This window comes from Epinephelus fuscoguttatus, linkage group LG6 (assembly GCF_011397635.1).
Source record: "Epinephelus fuscoguttatus linkage group LG6, E.fuscoguttatus.final_Chr_v1".
NCBI lineage: Eukaryota > Metazoa > Chordata > Actinopteri > Perciformes > Serranidae > Epinephelus > Epinephelus fuscoguttatus.
Genome location: NC_064757.1, coordinates 11,644,070 through 11,667,737, shown reverse-complemented (window position 1 = coordinate 11,667,737; position 23,668 = coordinate 11,644,070). Strand labels below are relative to the sequence as shown.

The 23,668-nt window shown below is 40.8% G+C and overlaps 1 protein-coding gene across 2 annotated transcripts; it reads right to left on the bottom strand.

Annotated features, from left to right (window-relative positions):
• Positions 1 to 76: 76 nt before the first annotated feature.
• golga3 (golgin A3) lies at positions 77 to 21,067 on the bottom strand. 2 transcript variants are annotated; one of them, XM_049578902.1, is made up of 24 exons: positions 20,935 to 21,067; positions 19,407 to 19,689; positions 17,248 to 17,532; positions 16,141 to 16,253; positions 14,948 to 15,675; positions 14,331 to 14,439; positions 13,482 to 13,788; positions 13,121 to 13,323; positions 12,888 to 13,025; positions 12,560 to 12,721; positions 12,105 to 12,473; positions 11,589 to 11,666; positions 8,569 to 8,832; positions 8,280 to 8,374; positions 7,715 to 7,931; positions 5,426 to 5,569; positions 5,014 to 5,211; positions 4,755 to 4,871; positions 4,300 to 4,439; positions 4,031 to 4,163; positions 3,096 to 3,218; positions 2,830 to 2,994; positions 2,134 to 2,300; positions 77 to 2,013 (listed from the first exon to the last, which is right to left on the bottom strand). In XM_049578902.1, exons 2-24 carry the CDS (start codon positions 19,558 to 19,560, stop codon positions 1,821 to 1,823), a joined length of 4,602 nt encoding a protein of 1,533 aa, XP_049434859.1. In that variant the 5' UTR covers positions 19,561 to 19,689; positions 20,935 to 21,067; the 3' UTR covers positions 77 to 1,820. The 2 variants fall into 2 exon arrangements, with proteins under 2 accessions (XP_049434859.1, XP_049434860.1); XM_049578903.1 differs by having other exon boundaries at positions 17,377 to 17,532; positions 20,935 to 21,066.
• Between the last annotated feature and the right edge of the window lie 2,601 nt (positions 21,068 to 23,668).

The following is a 23,668-nucleotide window of genomic DNA, read 5'->3' as shown; positions in this document are numbered from 1 at the left end:
GGACATAAGACAGAACTTGGGACCTATTTAAAAGTCTGTGTAGACAAGATATAATCAATGAACACAAACTATAATGACTGATGAATAGTGCAATTTTATGATAAATACAATCACATCTCCCAAAACAAATGTTAAAACATAGGAATGAATCAATTCCAATCTTTGAAAAAAAAGCAGATACAGCAAGGTTTATGTACTGAGCGCAGGTGCCCCATAGCGAATGATATTACATACTACCTAACCTTACAGTGAAAGGTAGTTTGGAAGATATAGTCCAAGAGATTTTTTTTTTTAGAACACAGTATATCAATATATTTGTTATAATCTTCTGTAAGCATTCTCCTCAAAATACCAGTATTTATTGTCCCTTTGGAAATTCATAAGCATACAACAGTGTTTAGAAAAGTTTGTTAGTGTGATAATGAGCACCAACAAAGCAGCTGCAGCACAATTGCATGCAGAAAGCTACTGTACCATCCAAAGACCCCTCCACACAGAAATTTTAGCGCAGCTGTACCAGAATTACTATCGGCTTTGACTTATGGTTTGCATTTGATATTTTCTATTTTGTCTTTGTTACACTATTAAACAATTATGATGACTTTACAATCAAACAAAAAAGGAAATGTATTTATATATATTAACCTCTGGAAACAATTAACTTATCCCCATAACCATGAAACAGCCATAAAACATGAATGACATCCGATTCGGGGGTAGTAATTTTTTTGTAAATACAATATGTACCAAATGTAACAGAAAATGAACACATCTGATTGCACCTGCTGCTAGAAGTAATAACATTTCTGCTTCATAGTACAACTTTCTCCCTTCGTCAGTTAACTTCTGATCATCTAGTGTGCAATTTCAGTTGACGTGACTCACTTATTTTACAATAAACCATTCTTCAGTAAGGATTTGCACACATATACAATATAACATATTACATCTTGCAAACACATCCTCAGCAGAAATATGCTCATTCAAACCAACTTAGTCTTTTACAGCATATTAAAGATTGCTTAAGGCTTTTTTGCGTACAAATTACTGCAGTCCATGCTAGAAAACACCTCCATATATAACTGAGAAGATTAATGTTAGAACCCAAGGTGATATGGTTACAACAAATGTAAGAAACACTGCATTTTAACAAGAGTTATTACAAAACAACTGACCCACAATTGTGCATGACTTTTAACTTCATGAAATGGAGTGATGATGTTTCATCAACTGCTTAGAGACCATATGGATGTGTAACCACGTCAGTTAAATCGTAGCAACTTCACTCATTCACACAGGCACAAAGAAATGGAAGAACAGTTCATAGCCACTCTGGTAACAGAATAATGGGTTGCTTCTGTCACCAAAAACACTTTTTTAAAATAATGTCAGCCATCATGAAGTAGCATCAAAGCCACTGATTTCATATTATGAAGAGGGTGATGATGTCAAAATACCTTTTAGTGTGAAAAACTGCCGACTAAACAGGAAAAACTAGCCCAACAGCTCAGTTAAACTAGACCATATTCGTTGAAGGGGGATCCTCTTAGAGAGGCTGTCAGATAGATTTTAGCTCCTAAACTCTAAATAAATAAATGTGACAATAGCATAACAAAAATATAAACAACTGTCAAATAAAGAAGAAAGAATAAAGCTATGGTATATAAAGTATTACTCTGCGAAAGCACTTATGTGCTGATGGGAGAACGCCAAATGTTGGCAGCAATTGTTAAGAAAAGAGAAAGGGAATAAGGGGCTAAAAAGTGCCTTTGTGGATAAAACTCCACTCTCCCTCTAATGGCCTGAGAAAAGTTCTTCTGTTATGACTGCTGCTGTTCCGCTTCATTATTATTTTCCACCACCATGTTGTGTAGCGGCGTTGGTGATTTGGAGACGTTGTTTTGAAGCTGCAGTTGAGCCAGTCCCTCCTCTGTGTTTGTCCATGAGCTCATTGACTCATGTACTGTTACTGTGTGTTCCTCCATCTGCCTTTGGAGGCTGTCCATCTCCTCCCTGAGAAAAAAAAAGACATTGCATGTATTCTGGCATTTGGATAGCTGCTTGGCACTACACAAGAAAAAACTTCATGTAGGTACGTTGATTATGTTAACCAAGTCTTTCTGTTAGGCTTACTTGAGCTGCCGCAGACAGTTGTGCAGGTTGTTGAGGGGCTCTTTGTTGACAGAAGTTGATGGTTTCAGCAGCTCATCTAACAGCGAGGCAGGCACCGGGCAGTCTGGAATCTTAACGGGTGTCACTGGGTTGGATGGGTTCCCCTCACTCTTCAGCTCCATGCGCTGCTGCTCCAACAAAACCATCATTACAGGGATGCATTTAGTCATTTATCTCCAGCAGGTATTTATTATTTGGAACACTGGCCTTTAAATCTTTCTGAGAAGAGGGTGGAGGCTTTGTAAGCATTACTCATGGAAGTAATGGGTACACCCCAGTTGTTTAAAACCAGCCATTACTCACTGCTGTCCATGAGACATGCAACAACACTGACATACAGTTTTTCATTTACTTCAGTTGTAATATATTTAAATTTTTATATAACCAATGTTAAATATTCAAACACCTGAAGGCCTTCATGCCAAGACTATTAAAGAATGACTTAACACTACAGCCTGACTAGTATTTGAGTGGGCCAAGGGCCAATAATGGCTGATTAGATGTATTAAGAGTAAATTACAGCAGCTAAGCAAATACAAATATTGTTTAAATTAGTACAAATATTTAGTGTTTTCCCCAAACTTTAGACAGGTGTGGTGGTTGGACAGTTTGTGAAAAAACACGAAACCTGTCACAGTGAAAAATAAGGTGTCTTACCTTCCTTAGACGGCTCTGTTTGAAGTCCTGTTTGAGTTGTTGGTTCTGAAGTAAGACCGTCTTCATGCTGTTTCTCAGCTCACCCACTTTGGCCTGCAACATAAATTTGTCCTTCCTGGTGTTGCTCAGCTCATCCTGCACTGATTCCAGCTCCACCTTGATGTTCTGAGATAGTGAGTAATATTTGTTAGTTATAAACCCTTCTGAAAAGGGGAAGTTAAGAAGCAAGCTTTCTATCCATCTTTTACCATCAAGTGAATACTTGCCTGCAGAGCTCTCTGTAGGTTGTCCAGCTCCCTGTGCTGACACTGCTCCATCATCTCCACTTGCTGCTTCTGAGCCTCGATCTCCCTCTGCCTCTGCTCAACCTCCCACTTCAGGTCCTCAACCTGAGGGAGCCAATGTCGGACATCAGTGTCACGAGAGCTGTTCTCCAATAACAAGTGATGGCTTAAATTAAAGCTGTCGCGCCATATGGACTCCTGACAATATCCAAGAAATCAGGTCTGGATGTTGTCCCGAGTTTCCCTTTCACACATGCAGCACACAACAAGAGACTGTCTGTGTCAAGAGCATTCTCACCTGCTGGATATACTCTATGCTTTTGCTGTTCCTTGAATTTGTCAGATGATTTCGGCCTCTGCCCTTACCAATAGAAGTTTAGACATTTTGGTTGCAGTCTTTGTGTGAATAACCCTTCTTCTTCACCCTTGGATGTTAGTTTTCCTCAGGTTTCACATGAGCCATATGATAGAAACGTCATCAACATGCTGTGAATTCTCCAGACAATTTATCTGCTCTATCCACAAATGGGCTCAGTTGGAAATTACATTGAGTTTGTTCTGGGGAGCTGGCAGGAGGAAGTCCGTTCAATGTCCGATCCAATTGAGTAATGTCTAGATAATTTCTGGTTTTCAGTGCAGGTGTGAATGGGGGCTTAATTCTGAAACAGATTTTAGAGTACTCGAACCCCACAACTCTTTATGAAAACTAAGGACAACGATAAGAGTTCATAGTTAAAATGTCATCATTTATAAACTCAGGCTATATCATACTAATTATAAGTAAATTAATACAATCAAACAAACCGCATTGTGTCTATCATATTAGAGGTAGATGGCCATCGATTCTTTTTGTCAAGAAATTTAAATAAAGGTCATCAGCTAGATATTTCGGTCTAACCCTCGTTCAGAATCCTTACCTCTTGGTTCGTGAGGGGCTGCTTGGCCAGTTCCTCATCCAGTTGTTTCTGGAGGAGCTGGAGCTGTAAATGAGCCTCGGCCAGCTCCTCTTGGAACCTGGAAACCTCCTGAGCATGCTGCTCATCCTGAGCCCTGCAGAGTGTGATGTATATAATGACAAATTAGTGGTAAGATATACAACTGCTACAGATTTTGCAACTCAATATTAGATCTAAAAAAGTAATTTGCCAAAAGTCGCTGTTTTCTTTAATCAGGCAAATATACATACTGTAGTTTGTGGGATTCTTTCTGCAGAGCTTTGACCAGGTCCTCTTTGGCCTGCAGGTCCTTCTTGATCTCTGACAGCTCCAGCATGGCTGCCCTGTAGTGCCGTCTATTGTGGGCTGCTTCAGCCTTTGCTGCTGCCACCTAAAGGACACATCATATCAGTACAACCGCCCCAGGAGAGTCAAATGCTCCAGATCAAAGACGAGTGTGAAAAAGGCAAAAGCTACCATATTTACTAAAGATACTTGTAACAACTCAGCTTTCTATCTTTTATATTTCTTAGAGGAGTCTGACTGTGCCTTGTGTCAGGCAAATTACTTCAAAACAAATATTCACATGCATTCAAATTACTGACTCTTTGAAATCATTTGAAAGGTCAAAATGAAATGAGCAGTGGGCATTCAAACCTAAAAAGGAAAGTAAACTGTATGTTTGTGTATTACTTAGAAATCCTACCTGTTCTTTCAGGTCATTGACTTTGGTTTTCTCCTTTTCCAAAGCAAGCTGTAGAGTTTGTACTACTTGCTTCATTTGCTGGTCCTCCTCCTCTTTACGCTTCAGAACAGCTTGGACCTGTTAAAAGGATACATGGGAAAACAATATTCTGTAAAATTAAATTAAAAAGTGCATATTTAATGAGGGTAACACAACATATAACAACACAGAGGTGATCAAAAAATATATCAACATTATACGATGGAAACTAATTTTTCACCTGTAAGTTGAGCTGGACGAGATCTGCCTCTCTTTTAGCTAAGGCAGACTCCAAAATGTTGGAATGTTCCCGCAGTGTACTGTGAGACTGAGCCAATCCAGCCAGTTTCCCTTTTTCATGTTCCAGCTCGAGTGCTAGCTTCTTGTTGGCATCTTCTAACTTTCGAATCCGCTTCTTGAAGCATCGTGACTCTTGAAGCTGTGAAATCAATTCATGTCATTAATACAAAATAGCATACATTAATTGAATGATTACAGATATGTAAACATACTGCTCATATGACGTTGTGATCAGCATCATACAATTTAAAAATACCAGAAACAGTAATTTCTCATTGGACAAAATGAGCGGTCTTGGTCAAAACACTGAATAATATATCAACACAAACTGACACAAAATGATAATTGTTCACCTCATCCTCGAGCTCCATAACCTTCTCCTGGTACTCCTCCAGCTCTGTGGAGGTGAGAGTGATGACTTCCTGCAGCTCCTTCTCTAGCATAGTCTTACTGTTGGTCACAGCCTGCAGCTCAGCCTGCAGAGCCTTAATCTTCTCCTGGATGACAAATAAAACCAAATTGTATTTCAATACATTTCAGTTAGTGAGCAGGTGCAGTTTTCCAGGATTGTTCATGAGATGACAGATATCTTTATGATAAAGAAATATGAGTCAAGGACAAGAGTAGACTGAATGCTATCTTATTCATGTTTTTTTTTAAGATGATGTTCTTGTTACTGTGGACTGACACAGTAAAAAAAACAATTACCTATAATATTGTTCATCCTTCAGACTGTGGGGAAGCACTTATAGCACAAGAATCTAACTAAATAAAGATACTCCATAACTCAGATTAGGAATGCAAAATAGTGACATATATTTTTCAGCCTAAATATCGATAGTGGTAAGATTATTATTATTATTTTATACTTCATTCAGTCATGCCACAAAGATAGTGTACCCTTTTTCTAATAACAACTTTTCTGCTAATTGCCTGGCACTCTGCGTCGAACTACAGTACAGGCCAAAAGTTTGGACATGCCTTCTCATTCAATGCGTTTTCTTTATTTTCATGACTATTTACATTGTAGATTCTCACTGAAGGCATCAAAACTATGAATGAACACATGTGGAGTTATGTACTTAACAAAAAAAGGTGAAATAACTGAAAACATGTTTTATATTCTAGTTTCTTCAAAATAGCCACCTTTTGCTCTGATTACTGCTTTGCACACTCTTGGCATTCTCTCCATGAGCTTCAAGAGGTAGTCACCTGAAATGGTTTCCACTTCACAGGTGTGCCTTATCAGGGTTAATTAGTGGAATTTCTTGCTTTATCAATGGGGTTGGGACCATCAGTTGTGTTGTGCAGAAGTCAGGTTAATACACAGCCGACAGCCCTATTGGACAACTGTTAAAATTCATATTATGGCAAGAACCAATCAGCTAACTAAAGAAAAACGAGTGGCCATCATTACTTAAGAAATGAAGGTCAGTCAGTCCGAAAATTGCAAAAACTTTAAATGTATCCCCAAGTGGAGTCGCAAAAACCATCAAGCGCTACAACGAAACTGGCACACATGAGGACCGACCCAGGAAAGGAAGACCAAGAGTCACCTCTGCTTCTGAGGATAAGTTCATCCGAGTCACCAGCCTCAGAAATCGCAAGTTAACAGCAGCTCAGATCAGAGACCAGATGAATGCCACACAGAGTTCTAGCAGCAGACCCATCTCTAGAACAACTGTTAAGAGGAGACTGAGTGAATCAGGCCTTCATGGTCAAATAGCTGCTAGGAAACCACTGCTAAGGAGAGGCAACAAGCAGAAGAGATTTGTTTGGGCCAAGAAACACAAGGAATGGACATTAGACCAGTGGAAATCTGTGCTTTGGTCTGATGAGTCCAAATTTGAGATCTTTGGTTCCAACCGCCGTGTCTTTGTGAGACGCAGAAAAGGTGAACGGATGGATTCCACATGCCTGGTTCCCACTGTGAAGCATGGAGGAGGAGGTGTGATGGTGTGGGGGTGTTTTGCTGGTGACACTGTTGGGGATTTATTCAAAATTGAAGGCACACTGAACCAGCATGGCTACCACAGCATCCTGCAGCGACATGCCATCCCATCCGGTTTGCGTTTAGTTGGACGATCATTTATTTTTCAACAGGACAATGACCCCAAACACACCTCCAGGCTGTGTAAGGGCTATTTGACCAAGAAGGAGAGTGATGGAGTGCTGCGGCAGATGACCTGGCCTCCACAGTCACCGGACCTGAACCCAATCGAGATGGTTTAGGGTGAGTTGGACCGCAGAGTGAAGGCAAAGGGGCCAACAAGTGCTAAACACCTCTGGGAACTCCTTCAAGACTGTTGGAAAACCATTTCAGGTGACTACCTCTTGAAGCTCATCGAGAGAATGCCAAGAATGTGCAAAGCAGTAATCAGAGCAAAGGGTGGCTATTTTGAAGAAACTAGAATATAAAACATGTTTTCAGTTATTTCACCTTTCTTTGTTAAGTACATAACTCCACATGTGTTCATTCATAGTTTTGATGCCTTCAGTGAGAATCTACAATGTAAATAGTCATGAAAATAAAGAAAACGCATTGAATGAGAAGGTGTGTCCAAACTTTTGGCCTGTACTGTACATGTCGTATCTGTGAATTTTTCATGGAACTGTAAAGGTCTGGCAGGTTTATACTGTACCTGTAAAACCTGGCTGTTTCCCCCATCCGACACCTGGGCCTTGAGTTTGACCAGCTCTGCCTCGGCCGTCTCCTTGTCAGTCAGAGCCTCCTGGAGTCTCCTACTCAGGATGCCCACAGCATTCTCATAGGCCTTGTGTTTGGCCTTCATCTCCTTCTGAGCACTAGTCAAATCTGTCCCCAGCCGCTTCATACGCACCTTCTGCTCTGAGATGGCCCTATTTGATGCAGATAAGACATTAACTTAAATGGGGAAATGAGGTTGTTCTGACAGCAGACCATACAAACATGACCACAAGATGTAGACATACAGACTGTACATCTTTAAAAATCACATTTAATTTGCAGATTTAGATAACACACAGAGCAAAATGATGTGGATAGATGGATTTTTCAAACCACATGTACTGACTCATATGTCTGTGTGAAGATCAGGTATTGTATAAGCAATGCCCTTTGTTTATATTTATAAATATCACTTGATAACAGAGATATGCACCATGGTCCAAGTCCTTACTGTGGGAGTCATTCAAGCTCTCCAAATCTCCATGCAGCACATGACTCACTTTTTGGCTTCTCCCTCCATTTGCTCCACCTGTTTCCTCAGGCCTTCGTTCTCTTCTGTCACTGCTGCTAGCTGGCTCTGATCGAACTGTAGAGACTGGAGTGGGAGAAAAACAGAACAGTTCACATTACAACAGGATTCACACTTTAATTTCACACAAGAAAACTGTTTAATTACACCCACTTACACTACAGCCAAAACATAAATATTTATTTTACTTTTATTGTTTAAGTACTTAGTGAAGTAGACTTGGTAAGAAATATTAAACAAATATCAATGTTTATAATTACCTGGACCTGGGTTTCTAGCTGATCCCTTTCCATCTGAATGGCTTGCAGATTGGCCTCCATGTTGTTCATCTGCTCCTGGACTCTCACCACCTCCTTCTGCAGCCGGGCCTGCTCCAACTCTGCCTTCTGCTTCTCCCCCTGAACGCCCAGCACCTCCTGCTTCAGGTCCTTCACCTCCGCCAACAGACGTTTTTTGGTGGACTTGAGCTCACTGATCAACTGGTCTTTGGAGCTGGCATCCCGACGGTAGGCCTCTACCATCACCTGTAAAGGCAATAACCATGTGTCTCATCAATGAACTGATCTCCATTTAAGTCTCATATTTGTCTTGACTGAGAGAGCAGGCAAAATATTTTTCACAACATACTGTAGATACAATGCAGGAGAGAGGACTGCAACAGGATGTGAAGCCCACACTACATCATCTCTAGGCTTGAGAGATAAATTTCCACTGGTAGAATTCAGTTATGGCAACGCCACGGCAAAATCTTTGCCACCACCCAAAAAATGAACAAATAAATACACAGACGTATATAACATGAACTTGCCAATGCACATTCGACCCACACTTTGGAGCTATGAGTCAGCTGTCAATCTGTTTGTCACTGTTCGTAGAGAATCCAGTCTGCAGTGCAGTTCATACAATTCACTGATAGACCAGTGGATTACTGAGTAACATTTGCCTTTATGATCAAGGAAAGTTTTTCTATCACGTCCTTTGTCCTTTCTCTCTCCTCCCTCTTGCTCGTCCACGTGAGCGTTCTCTCTGTCTCTTTCAATTCAATGGACTTTTTTGGCAACATAAATTGTAAAGAAAAAAAACGAATGAAATGTTGGACTAAATAAAAAGGCAGTGTGAGGAGAGGAAATGAACTCCAGCTGTTATGTGTTGTTGTGTTGGTTGTCTATTAGGCTGTCTCTCCCTCTCTACAATATATTTAAACATTACTAAATTAAAATGGCTCCAAACCTACTACATCTAGAACAAGCTATATTTGCTAGATCTATTTTATAACCAAGAGGTAACACCAAATCACACATCCTGTTGTACAAACTGCCTCTAAGTATCACTGTTCTATAGAGTTGTAGCGATCAACGGATTACTCAGTTAGTTGTCAATTATTAAATTAATTAGAAGCTAAGTTGAGAAAGGATTATTCGGTTTGAGAAATTTTTTAGGGGGAAAAAAAGTCAAAATCCTCTGATTCCAGCTTCTTAAGTGTGAACACTTTCTGGTTTCTTTACTCATCTATATTTTTTTTTTCATTTTTTCAAAGATTTTTTTGGGGCATTTTTGCCTTTATAGATAGGACAGTTAAGTGTGAAGGGGGGAGAGAGAGAGGGGTAATAACATACAGCAAAGGGCCACAGGCTGGAGTCGAACCTGGGCCGCTGCGGCAACAGCCTTGTACATGGGGCGCCTGCTCGATACGCTAATCCACCGACGCCCCATTCTTTACTCATCTATGACAGTAAACTGAATATCTTCAGGTTGTGGACAAAACAAGGGATTTAAGGACATCATCTTGAGTTTTGGGAAACATCTATCCACATTTTTTTCCACATTTCACAGGCCAAACAACAAATTGATTAATCACGAAAACAATCAACTGATTAATCAACAACGATAATAATGGTTAATTGTACCCTTACTGTACAGCAACAGTAATAGCAGTTCCCTAAAGTACTCTACAGCTGATTGGATTGGACTCTCTCCGGGGGTCAGTGGTCAGTATAGGGGTCTGTCTGGACTCAGCTGGACACTTAAAAAACTTCCCTTAAAACACCTCAATGTTTTTGTGCTGCGATTGAGTCTGCATTAAAGGGATCTAATACTAGACTTAAACATATATAATACTAAACAAATAAAAAACAAAGCAAATACCCTATTTGTGTACTACACATATGGCTTGTATCCTAGTAAGAAACAACACCATAGCATTACAGTTTTAACACCCTATAGGCGAACACTGCCACCACGGTGACCCTCTTGTTCCACAGGAAACACTGCACAGGATTATGACAAACTGAGAAAGAAGGCCTGTACATATGGAATTGTACAGGCTTTATTTTTTTTGTCTTGTGTTGGTTCCCAGTAGAAACATACACAATAAAGACAGCAGGACATTTTAAAAAATATTACAGGAAACCACGACAGGGACGCTGGGATGCAGCTGTTTTTGTTAATGCAGAGCTTTTAAGATTATTTTTCAAATAGCTTCACAATTTTTAATCTAAGTGCAGCTGTACAAGGGCGCCATGTGCAGCTGTATTATATAGGAACAAAGAAATATAAAATCATGAAACACTGAGACCAGAGTAGCTCTCAGTTCAATACTTGTTGTGCTTGTGCCTTTAAGAACCTGCATTTTTGCACAAATAGAGTACATTAAATTTTCTCACTTATTTACAAATCAAAAATGTGCAAAGCATCCACATACCTCATCTTACTTGTTTCCCTCTATCCTGTGAACCTTTAACAAGTAGTCAATCATGCTACAGTATCCAACACATCACTGACTTCTCCCTAATGTAGTTGCTTTAGATGCGATGAAGAGGCACATTAGATGATAATGCAGCCAGATTTTTCTTTTTCTGCTTTCCTGAAAGCAGCCAAATACATTTTGATGGACCGAGATGAATGTTAATACACAAGTGTGATGGCTATACAAAAACTCAAGACTTGAAAGAAATCCAATACAATGCACATTTCTGTCATTCTGTCTATAAACTCCACCCTCTTTATGACAGCCTGTCGATGCAAAATAAGCAGCATCCACTGCTACACAATCCAATGAGGCGTGTCAACCAGCACCCGTCTGAGATGACAACCATCTGGTTCTACAATACATCCTCCTACGACAGCATCAGCATCAGCCTTAGCCAGCTGGGAGGTTTCAGAGATAAAAAAAAATAATAAATGTATGTGAAGTCTACACAGTCTTAACTGGCTTCCACAAACTTTGCCCAATAAGAGAGACTAGTACAGTGCTAGTACAAGAGAAAGGGAGATGTCTTACCTTTTGTTGTTGGAACTGCTCCTTCAGTTTCTGCGTTTGTTTCTTAAGGGAATTATTTTCTTGTTGAAGAGTTTCAATCTGTAAGAAAGGCCGTAAATTTTTACTAACTCCAAAAGGAAAAAAAATAGATGCAACAAGTTACTTGAATTATGTTTAAATTCTTAGATTTGGCTCCTGGAGCTGAATGGACAATGCACTCCTTCATCAAAAAGGATGCAGAGACAAGATTTTGAGAAATGTCATGTCTAATCATGTCACTAGCAGCTCAGCAATTTCTACAATGCTTTATGCCAAAAGAATTACTGCTCACCAAGGCCATGAAAATATTTAACCATAACATTTGTGCCTATGCCTATCACTACAGAAGTAGATGGAAATATAATCTTGTCCAAACCCATTAGGGAAAGTCAATATTTGCTGTGAAGTCACTGGTAATGGTTTAATCAGGCATACATTTTTTTCCCCATGCCATCTCAAGTTTCATTTGTGTTTTTTCACCTCCCTCCTGTATCATACCTGATTGGCTTTGACCTGGACTTCCTGTCGGAGCTGATCCAAGACATCTGAAGCAACCAGAACATCCTCACCGAGCCGTTCAGCGCTCTCGTCAAGTTGGCTCTTATCGGCCCGGGCTGCCTGCAGTGCTACCTCCAGGACAATTTTCTCGTTCTGCAGGTACTGGATGTTGTCATCCTTGGCACTGCTCTCCGTCTGCAGCTCAGCCAGCTGGGCCTCCAGCTCCAGGTAGCGGGCTTCTAGCTGGTTGATGGACTGCTCTTTGGTGTGCAAGTTCTCCTGAGTGGTGGTCAGCTGGCGCATCAGCTCTAGATGCTCTTTCTGGAGTGACTGCAGCTGCACGTCCTTCTGGGAAAGCGTCAAGTTTGCCTAAAAGGAACAGAGTGTGAAAGGCAGGTTAGAGCAGAATACAATACACGTTTACTGCCCATAGAAGGTGGAGAACAAATGACTACCTGCTCTAGTTCCCTTTCCAGGGTGCTGGCTGTGTTGGCCAGTTTAGTTAAGCGTTCTCGTTCATCCTCAAACTCCTCCAGTTTGTGCTGCAGATCATCTTCCACCATGCTCTTTGCATCCTGGATCTGCTTATAATTAGCTTCCTGGGTCAGCATGTCAGCCTAGGTCACACACAGTAAACACAGTATTTATTATATATCACAGTATTTTACACAATATGATAGACTGACTTCAAATGACCTTCAGGTATTGGTTGTTTATTGAGTGGATATGAAGACTTCACAAATCAATGATAGCACATTCAGAAAGGAACGTTCCAAAGTATACCTCAATGCTCTGCAGCTGAACAGCAATACGCTCTTTATCTTTGATGGAGCGGTGTTGGGTCTCAGTGAGTTGGTGGGACAGAGTCACATTCTCCATCTTCAGATGTTCCAGGACACCAATCTGAGTCATCTGTCCAGCCTGGGAGAGATAAAAACAACAAAGTGTCATGTCGACTCTTGTCTAACAAATGTCAAGCCTTTATCAAAAATCAACCGCATTTGCATCAACTATACCTGCATGTTGGCCATTTCGCTTTGCAGTCGTACTCTTGCCTCTTGGGCCAGGGCTAGCTGCTGCTGGTACCACTGTCTGAGCTGCTGGAGTGAGTCAATTTCAGCCTGGGAAGTCTTCATCCGGCTCTGTAGGGTACTGCGCTCCAGTTGGACCTGTTGAAGCTGGCTCTGAAGACCAGCCATCTGCTGACGCAACTCCTGAACTGTAAAAGTGTGAGAACAAAACATCTAATTTAATCTCTGTGGAAATGTTAACTAATAATCAGGGTGTTTGTCAACACCATATTGGGTGGTTCATTTAACTCACAGCACACTTAGAGATGTTGACTATTGACTATATCTCTGGGTCTCCGTCTCTCACCTGTATTGTCTCTCAAGGTTACAGTGTTTTGCATCTCCTCCACCTTCCCCATCAGCCTGTTGTATTGGTCTTCAGCCACCTTTAGGTCATTACTTAGTGAAGCTAGACTGGCATTCTTGTTCTCCAGACTGCCCTGGAGCTCCACCATGGCCTTCTCTAGCTGGCTGCAGTTTTGTCGCAGTGTGCCAACCTCCGTAGTGAGGGCGCTCTGCTTCTCCTGGGTGACCTGTGCCTCCTCCTTCTTGGCTTGCAGCTGTGCATTTACTGTAGCGAGCTGGGCCTGAAGCTCTGTCTTCTCCTTGAGAGCCTGGAGGACAAGACAGTGTGGTGAGCATTTAAATCATCTTATTTGTGGTTTACAATACAGTGTCGTCTGAACAGCCTGCCAGGGTAAATTAACAGCCAATAAATTAAATTTCATCATTTTGGATGCTGTAATATATGACCTGGCATTTATTAGCAGCATCATTACTGACATTTTCAGGTGAAGTTGAACATGGTACACAACATATTATGGTGTTAAATTATTAGAAGCAGTATTTATGCAAACACAGCTAGCACGGTCAGCATACTTAAGTAAAACTTCAGTGAATGAAAAAATAGATACTAGATACAACTGGTAAACCTTCACTTATCCATTTGATGATAACTGATAAAAAGAACTGCATCCTATCAAAACAGCCTCAGCCTATGCAACTTTTTTAAGGATGTTGTATGTAATGGTCCTGTGTTTAATGTCTTGTATTGTTTCTCTGTTATTTTGTCCACTCATGTACACAATATGCATGGTTGGGTGATTTGTGAGGAAGGAATGGGAAATATGATTTCAGAACCAATGTGTTATATTACCTGATTGGCCTCAGATGACAAAGATTCCAGTTGACCCTCTAGTCTCATTTTCTCTTTCAACACCTGCAGCATTTCATCGTGGCCCATCACAGAACTCTCCAAAGAAACACTGAAACAAATGTAAACAGCGTAAGTGCTCAATGAATAGTCATTTAGCTGATTGAGAATAACAATTCTTGCAGTTTACATAATCAGTTACTTGTTATAATTAATCTACAGCAGTGGCTCTCAACCTTTTTCATGTCATTAAATCCTAAATTGATACACATTAAGTCGCAGCACCCCTTTTGATTAGATTTAGCTTCAGGAACATCCATCTCAAAAGATTTTGGTTGTTAGATATGATTACAAACATGATCAGAGTAGTAACTCCTCTGACTCTTACTCACACTGGATTCACTTCTATTGTGAATAGTGATAATAAATCATTCCCCATTTTTCTGGGTACCCCCTGGAACCCCACGAGGACCCCTGGTTGAGAACCACTGATCTACAGTAACAAGCTAAAATGCCAAACATTTTTAAGTTCTAACTCCTTCAATGTGATGAACTGCAGTTCAATGTAATATTGTCTTTCATTGGGCTGTAAACACAACATCAACGATGTTGACAAATACCTGCTGGAGAAACTGTCCCTGCGGCTGCGAGGCTCCGCTGTCCCTTCTCTCTCCTGCTCCAGCTCCAGCTGGTGTTGCTCTTCACTGGCCGCCTGCAGCACCTCCTGCAAGGAGGGGAACTGACCCATTGCCTCAGGGGCAATCTCCCTCCCCTCCACTGTGTAGGGCCCCTGCTGTCTTTCCACGGCCGCGGAGAGCATCCCGTACGTCCCTCTGGTAGACACGCTGCTGTAAGACGAGCTGTCACTGTCGTTGCCGTCGTTCCCAGGCCTTGTTCCTGATTCACTGCCGTCAATTTCTGAGACATTATCACCACCCTGGAGCGAAGCAGAGGACTGTGCATCTGTCTCGCGGGTGCTGCCCTCCGACATCACACTGACCTCAGACAAGGTGGACACCGAGCTAATGGTGGACTGGAGGGAGCTCATGGTGTTGTCTGCTGTTCTTACTCCACCACCTCCTCCTCCTCCATTTCCACCATCATTCTCAGGGGACTTGTAGTCAGCCAACGAGTAGATCTTGTTTGGGCGGGGTGATTTGGATTTTTTCTCCTTGGAAGGGGGAATTCCCAAGCTACCCAGTTTGGGACCACGGGGGACACTGGTCCTCAGGAAGGAATACTCCTTGGTCATGGCAACAGTGCTGGCCCTGGGCAGAGCCTCAGGATGCAGCATGAGCTCTGGATCCAGAGTGCTGAATGGCCTGATCTTGGGGGTCGTGCGGTGAGACTAGAAACAGAAAGACACAAACCATGGAACTGCCATCCTGATGTAATCTGACACAAGGTTGCTCATAAAACCCAGAGTATAACATATTAAAAGAGGAACAGAGTTGACAGAATCTAGTAAGAAATAATCCACAAATATAGGGCACTCTGAAGCCAAACTTGCACCAATGCCTACGTGAAAAGCTGCAGCTTCTATACCTCTTCAACTGTTTAGCTTCTGGGCTACATTTTCAAGAAAACAGCACTTTTAGTATCCAACTTCAGCTGAGACTAAGTCCAAAAGCATGAAGCACAAGTTGATCCTGCATATACAGTTTTTTAAAAAATAGTTGTGTGATGACAAAAATTTCACATTAAGATAATGAAGAAGCTGCTGCAAACTGGTTTTGGAAATATGAGGACCTCGAGGACAAATAGAAGAAGAGTTGGCACTCTCCGTAACCTGGCAGCTACTCCATTCACTCACCCTCTCTTTATGTCTCTGCACTCTGTACTGTTTGAGTTGCTCCTCCAGACGCCGGCGAGCCTCCAGGCGAATCTTTTCCTCATTCTCCATCTCCAGTGATGGCTTCTGGTTGGCTAAAGGGAAAGTATGTTAGGCCAAAAAGAGGAATGTTATCCATCATCACATACTGTACTACTACACTGCAGCTCTTTATGTACACAAAACCTGGTTCTACAGGACTGTAACAGTTGAGTCCTATCAAAGAGCTGTATGCTGCTTCATTGATCCAATGCAAATAATAGTATAATGCTGGTTGTATTGGGCCAAGACTTATTATTATTCAAATTGGAGTTCCTTGTGTTACTTCCTGGGCATGACACGTTTTGGTACACGCCACAGTTACTAGTTAGTCACAAACTGCACTGCAACAGTCTCAATTTTTCCTGAAAGCTACTGCAGATTTTTAAAGCAGGCAACAGTATGGGTGTTACATTTCACATCACAACCAAAAATTTACAAGGTGCAGCATGCTGTATCAATTAAAAAACTAATCATGACTACAACAGCTATGCAGCTAGTGTTGCCAATATTACAATGAGCTGAATGAAGACGTCTATAAATGCATCGAACAGATGTTCAGTTATGTTCCATGTGCCATCAAAAGAGATGCAACAGGATTATTCATGTGCTGCTGCTACATATATTCTGAGTGGGAGTTATAATGTGGAGCCAAACAAAATCACCACACTTTGTGCCAAAGCTAAACATATTACATTTCATAACTGTGAACAAGGCAACTGTGCCTGACTTTAAAACACCACCAAAAAGATAACACATGACAGGGATTAGTTCCAAATCACAGCCATTAGTCCAAACAGTGTTCCAAAGGAAGCACCCACACCAAATTCTAATAAAGCAACCAAATGTCAATGCAAGTTGCAGACGGGGGGTAGTCTCAAACAACTAAAAGAAAGTCCCACTGAGTCACTTTATTCAGATGATACACAGACAAGGGAGTTAGGACGGATGTGTACATGAGCCAAAAAAGTAAAACATCCCACAGCAAAATGAGGTTAAAATACAGGGGGGTATAGAGGGGGCATTCACTCCACGTAGGTTTATGCTTACACAATTCAGTCTCCTGCATAGGCATACTGAGTCTGAGCGACTGCAATGAATCACCCTTGTGAACCGTGAGCTCAGCACTAGAAGCCCCCTCAGACTTCTCTAGCATCATGGGTGGAAAAGCAGCCAAACCTGGGGAGGGCTCTTGGGTCTGGGAGTTGACAGGGGAGCTGGTGCTCTGGGGAGGGGCTGTCGGAGGCAGGGGCCCATTTATGTGGGTGTTCCCCGCAGCACCAAAGTCCTCTGCCAGTCCGTTTCCATTTGGCATCACATCTAAACTGACAGGACCTGAAAGAGAAGGGGGAAGAGACGCCCTGAGGAATGTAACAATTAGTCATGATAACTTCTTATAAACTGGACTTGCAACGTGAATGTTATTCCACTTGGCAAGCTGACTGGGCAACTCTGTCAAGCTACATTAGCTTGAGTGAAAAAGGTGGCTGGAAACATCCACGCAGCACGTGGCTACTGATGCATCCCTGGAGCTACACCTTCTCTTGTGTCAAGGAGCATAATAAGGGGTCATCTTGCATGACAAACATATTGAAAGGCCCTGAAAACCTATATCGCCACCAGCTTTAACCTATGGGCAATGAGGTCAGACAAGATCACATTATTTTCTGCCAAACATGGAACAGTTTTGGTTACTGGTTTAAAATGGGAACAGCTTCGCTGGGAAAATAAGTGGTGTTACTGTCTCTTATGTCTGTGCACCAATCAGAATTTAGAAACACTTTAATCAAAACCTGATGACAGTGGTGGGATTGTTTACATATGTTTCCAGGTCACAGTCAAACTCTAATCAAAGCATACCCACACAGTCCTGGTGCAGCAGATAAGTTGAGTTAAAATCTTAACAAATAATTCCTGTTTTTCACAAGCTACCTTAGACTGTTGCATATTTAGTCAAAAATACATTCATGCTACTATTAAAACCGACTGTCTACAATTGAAAATAAAGGCTATATGCTACTTAAATTAAAGGGGGACACCACTGATTTAACACAAACAAATCCAGTTAAGTTCTGTTCAGTCTATGAAAATATGCATTTCATGGTTTTGGAGGGAGCTTTGTTAAGTCTGGGGAAGAATAACCTTGTGATGGTTGTTCCGATAGGATCTCTGTCTCTTCTGCACTGATTTTAACATTTTTTTTTTTTTTTTTCCATGTCTCTTGCATGTCCCACAACTTCGCAGAAGCATTTAAAGATCAAAATATGTACTTTCAGTTGTCTTCAGACTATCTTATTTTTTCTTCTACTAAACCTTAACCATTGAAGACTTGGACCATAGTAGCCCAATGATGATGACTAATTAGAATTCAGCTCAGCTATCTAACACATCAGTCCAAAGACCGTGTAACATGGAGCAGTGGAAGGCCTCAGGCCTTGTAGTAGCCACCAAAACAGGTCATGCATGGCAGGATACAAGTGTTACCAGTAATATGCCTAAAGGGGAAAGAACTTTGCAGATCAGAGAGCAGCGTTGGAAGCGAGCTGATCACAGCACAAGGGCAGTAATTTCAGTGGAAAAATATATCAAATGGGACCAACATAAAAATGATTTCCAGACTACGCACATGAGGTCTCTTTATATGGATTACCTAGTCCACTTCCCCCGAATGGCTAACACACAATAATCTGCATTTTCAATTATGCATTCACACAGAAAAAACATATATTGAAAGCAATGGCTAGAATAACAGTGACATTTTCAAAAGGGCTGTGTAACATTACCAATCCAAGCACTGTTATGAATGAAACATGCGATAAAATCTAAATATTTCTGACAAACCTGTCCAAAGACCCAGACAAGTCCTTGTGATTTGACAGACAAATGCTGCTTTCGAATAAGACCGGCCTCTACAGGCTTTATGTACTGTGACATTACTTCCCTGATGTTGGGCTATTTATACAAGTAAGTCAGAAAACCTCCATTTTGGCATGGGAATCATTGCATTTCCAGATACACTTTACTTTTTAAAGATATTCATTAGTTTAAGTTTTTTCTTCAAGGAGCAAAGCTCTACAAAGTCACAGCTGCCACCTTTTGAGAATAAAGTGGCAGTGAAGGTGGCAGCATCACTTTGAGATATTATTCCAGCACATACCCTTATATACAATTATCTAATTGCATCCTATCATAACAGCCTCAGTACTCACCATTATGAATATCCCCTTCTGTGTTTTGTGTGTCCTCCAGCCCTTGTTGTTTCAACTGGGTTTCACCTTCTACTTTGCATTTTATAACGTGGTCCTCTTGATATGCATTAGCCTCCATTTGAGCTGCTTCTGATTGGTTAGTATCCATTTCCATAAAGAAACTGAACAGTCACAATACTGCTGGTGATCCTTGGGAAAGAACTTTTCACAAGACCATGTTCTTAGGAGGCAGGTCAGCTGGGACCATGTCAGTGTCCAGGAACACTTCTGAACAAAGACAGCACTGGAGAGAGAGAACATTAAGTTAAGCATCGACTGTATACATTTTAGCAATTGTTTGGAGAAGATTACCCATATAAAGATCAATATACAATACAGACGAAGTTGTAGCTCCTCAGAAGTGATCTGTTTTAGACAGTAATAATGTTATGTAACAACCTAGCCTGCTTTAATTTAAACACAAGCTGAAGTCAAGGGCTAACGAGCTGGCTTTGTAGTTAATTGGATTGTGTCACGTTAAATATAGATTAACAAGCAACTAACATTGAATTCCTTTACTTTGACACAGAGAAACAGATACCACAAATGACAGGCCAAAACTGACTGTTTCACATTTAATTGTTTTAGTCACTTAGAACAAATACAGTTAATTAAATCTCTGTAGGAATCTGTAAGGGCTGTCAGACATGCGTCTTATCAAGCAGCAAACACGCCTTTAAATCCACGCCTTTCAGCTGTCAGACTACAGCTATGTTCAGATTGTGGTGAATGTCGCATTATTTGTGAAAGCAGCTGCTTCTGATACATGTTTGCCGAATTTGCACAAACAATTCATATAAATATAAGCCATACTTACTGTGTACATTTGTCGAAAGACGAGGCCAGATTTGCATTTATGGATTTTGAGAAGAGTCTGGCATATTGTTCTCTCTTTATTAACAGCGGCTGTTCGCTTACATTTTGATGACAGCGTTATTACTCAGTACTCCTACATGTTTAAAGTTATATACCCATCGCATGCTTCAGTTATTAATGATAACCGTTGACTCCAAGACTGTGTTGCTAAGTTGGCTGTCCGACAGTAGCTGAGTTTCTTCAGTTAGCTCACGTTAGCCTCCGTTCAGCACGGTTTCATACTATCTTGCTAGAGTCACCAGTTCATAAGACATAAGCTATGGACGAGGCGATAACTGACAAACGTACATATAACGACTGTTACATTTGTCTCATGTGTTGAATGGGTTTAGTAAAACTCTACCGGCTAATGACAAGGGGGGCAGACTTAAAGCGAGACGAGCTAACGAGACGGCTAGCTAGCTAGCTGTATGTGTTTACGACGGAACCTGTCAAGCTAAATGTGCTAACTCGCTAGCTAGAATCGTCAGCGCCAGTGCAGAGGACTGATTTCTCAAATATTTTATATAAATCAACTCATTACCTTCTGTCACGTAAGTATGTTACAAAACCCCGTGTGTAAATTGTAAAATGACATTTTCGGTAAATGTAACTAAAGACATTAAATGCTCACCTTCTTGCGAGCTTCGCCTTTCGCTTTTACTACGTGGCTGTTTGGTTTCCGTCCCTCATCCGTCCGACGGGAAACAGAGGGCGCAAACACATCTGGATGAACACATAAAGCTTGTCAGACAATGGCGTGTCTGCTCGTGACGTTTTGATCTAAGTACCAGGAAAAAAACGTTGAAATAATGATACTGCAAATACATACGTCAGAGCTACATTTATTACACGAATTATCCGATGGAACTGACACAACTACTGGTAGATGTGTCGGATGTGGTACAGTGCTTCACTCTTGTGGTCAAAGAGCTGCACCCTTGTTTCAGCAGTGACAGCCAGCAGTTTACCTGCAGCTGCGGGTGCCACCAGAGGTGCCATTAAGCCACCAATGCCACTTTTTGAGCCTGGTGCCATACGGTGCACAGAATGCACGGATTGCATTAATACGCACATCATTATATAATACCACTGCTCAACGTAATGAGATTACACAGGATTTCACAGACAGGATTTGAGCTAAAATGATATATTAGCCTTTTATTTAAAATATCTGTCACTGTCGGCCATAGGCGCAATTTCTGAAATTACTTATTTGGTCCTATTCCACTGGTTGCCTCCCTACTCCCACCATCTGTAAAAAATAACATCATCTTGCAGGTTTTGATTCGTTTATTTTTCTAATCATATTGTTTATGTAGCCCACTAATAATACTTTAATCTGTAAAGCATCAGTGCTCTCAACCTTTATATTCATTTCTGTAAAAAGCAAGCACATATCCTGTTTTGAACTCAAAAATCGTGACCCTAGGCATGGGTGTAGATTTTTGGGGGGTAGGGGGGATTTGGGGATTTTTTTTTTTTATTTTTTTTTTGCTATCCCCCATCCCACCCCAAAATAAAAACATGAAAGTAGCAGTGGTCTTTTATTTTTGACAAAATTAAAGAAAATACACCACAAATTGATGCAGAAAATGCACACACTAATGCATATAAATTCAGGACAATGCAAGAAATTAAATGCCTAATGCTTAAAATTTTCTGGCAGAGGACCCCCAAATCCCTCCCTGAGCTTTAAGCCTCGCCACCCATGCTTAAACGACACCTTCACCCTTTTCCATCAGGTAGGCTACATACATACATAAACAAGACACATCACAGATCGCAAACCCCAGCTACAAACACCGTTGAGGGTGGTATATGTGTAGGCCTATATAAGATACTCGCACCCAATCCATGTGCAGGGTATCAAGTGTCAGACATATATAATAAAAGTCTCCAGTAAAATTACATCATGCCAAACTAGTCACTGTTTAATGCAAATGAAAAGTATAAGGCCAAATCCACTTTTATTTTAAAAGACTGATTCAAAGCAATGAGGAGGATTTCAACTGTCTTACTTTGGTGCCATCTAGTGGTACTATCAAGAATGACACTGTCTTAGTTACAGCACCAGTGGATGGTCAGTAAACATCACATGGACCTCACAATATCTTACCACTAATATTTCTTTTTTTCTGCAGTCCAAAACGTAAGCCATCAGAATGATATGGCAGGTGCAAAACCTTCTTGAGTGAGCACCTCCAGTCTGTGTTGCTACTAGCCTTCGTTCTTAGGAAATAGATTGTTTAGACATCTTTCCCTGCATTATTCTGCATTCACTAAATTAAGTAGAGTATTTAATTTTCTGCTAGTTTTGCATACAAAGGCCTGTCAAAAGGTCAAGTCACATTTAGAGTGGTATGTGGTATGGTATGTGAGATAATAGCTTGGATGCCTATCTGAGATCGTGTGTGGGTGGTTGAAGGAGTGGCACTTTGGAGTAAAATCAAACTGTGCATCTCCCACACTTTGTTACCTTCTTTAATGTCACTGACAGAGGTACTTGGTTTAGGTGTGGAAAATTAGATTTAGCAACTGAGTCCCTTACATGTGGTGCTCTTATAAAGACACAACCAGGATGGATTTGAAGACTTTGTATGCAGGCCTACCTGTGTTTTCCCATATAATATTTTGAAACTCAGCCTCTAAGGAGAGTAATTAGTACAACGTTGAACTATCACTATAGATATTAGAAGAACATATTACCTTTATCAACTATGTCATCCATCCTACACCTTAAAGCTCTCATAAAAGTCCCCCTTTCATGCTTACCTGTCCTGTCCATTCAAGGCAAAATGCCCCTGAAAATATCTTTCATAAAAAAAGTCTCTGGCCTGGTAGTAGCTCAGTGTCTAAAGTTGATGTGATATTTGTAATTGTCTTTTAATATTTGATATTTTGAATTCAACCATAAACAAGGTGCACAGTCTTGGCTATTAAAGAGCTTATCAGTCAAATAAGGGGATATTTCAAAAGATAAATACACTGACACAAAGATCTGTCAAATATTTAACCTTGATTTCACCTTGACAATGAAGCTCAAGCTTACATGAAGCTCCAAACAAGATGGAAAAAAGATTCATGTGTGCAAAAATTATTTATGAATTATTGTACAACAATCTATTTGTTTGCTTTGATTTACCCAGGCTCTGACAGAAAAATGAAATAATTGTCAATTCATATTCCTTCATTCTTTTAGACTGCAGTACTTGCAGAATTTATGTAGCTTTTCTGTATCTGCTGGACTGGGAGAAGGAAGGAGTATTAGGCTATAGAAATTTAACAGCTAGACCTAAAGATCACCATAAACTGCACTGGCTTGAGCTAGTCACACACTATACAATGATATTGTTATTTTTAAATTT

Coding starts and splice junctions, on each gene's coding strand:
- golga3 (XM_049578902.1), bottom strand. CDS start 19,560: ATGGAAATGGATACTAACCAATCAGAAGCAGCTCAAATGGAGGCTAAT. Junction 4,164..4,299: donor AAAGAATCCCACAAACTACA/GTATGTATATTT, acceptor CACACTCTGCAG/GGCTCAGGATGAGCAGCATG. Junction 2,995..3,095: donor ACCTACAGAGAGCTCTGCAG/GCAAGTATTCAC, acceptor TCACTATCTCAG/AACATCAAGGTGGAGCTGGA.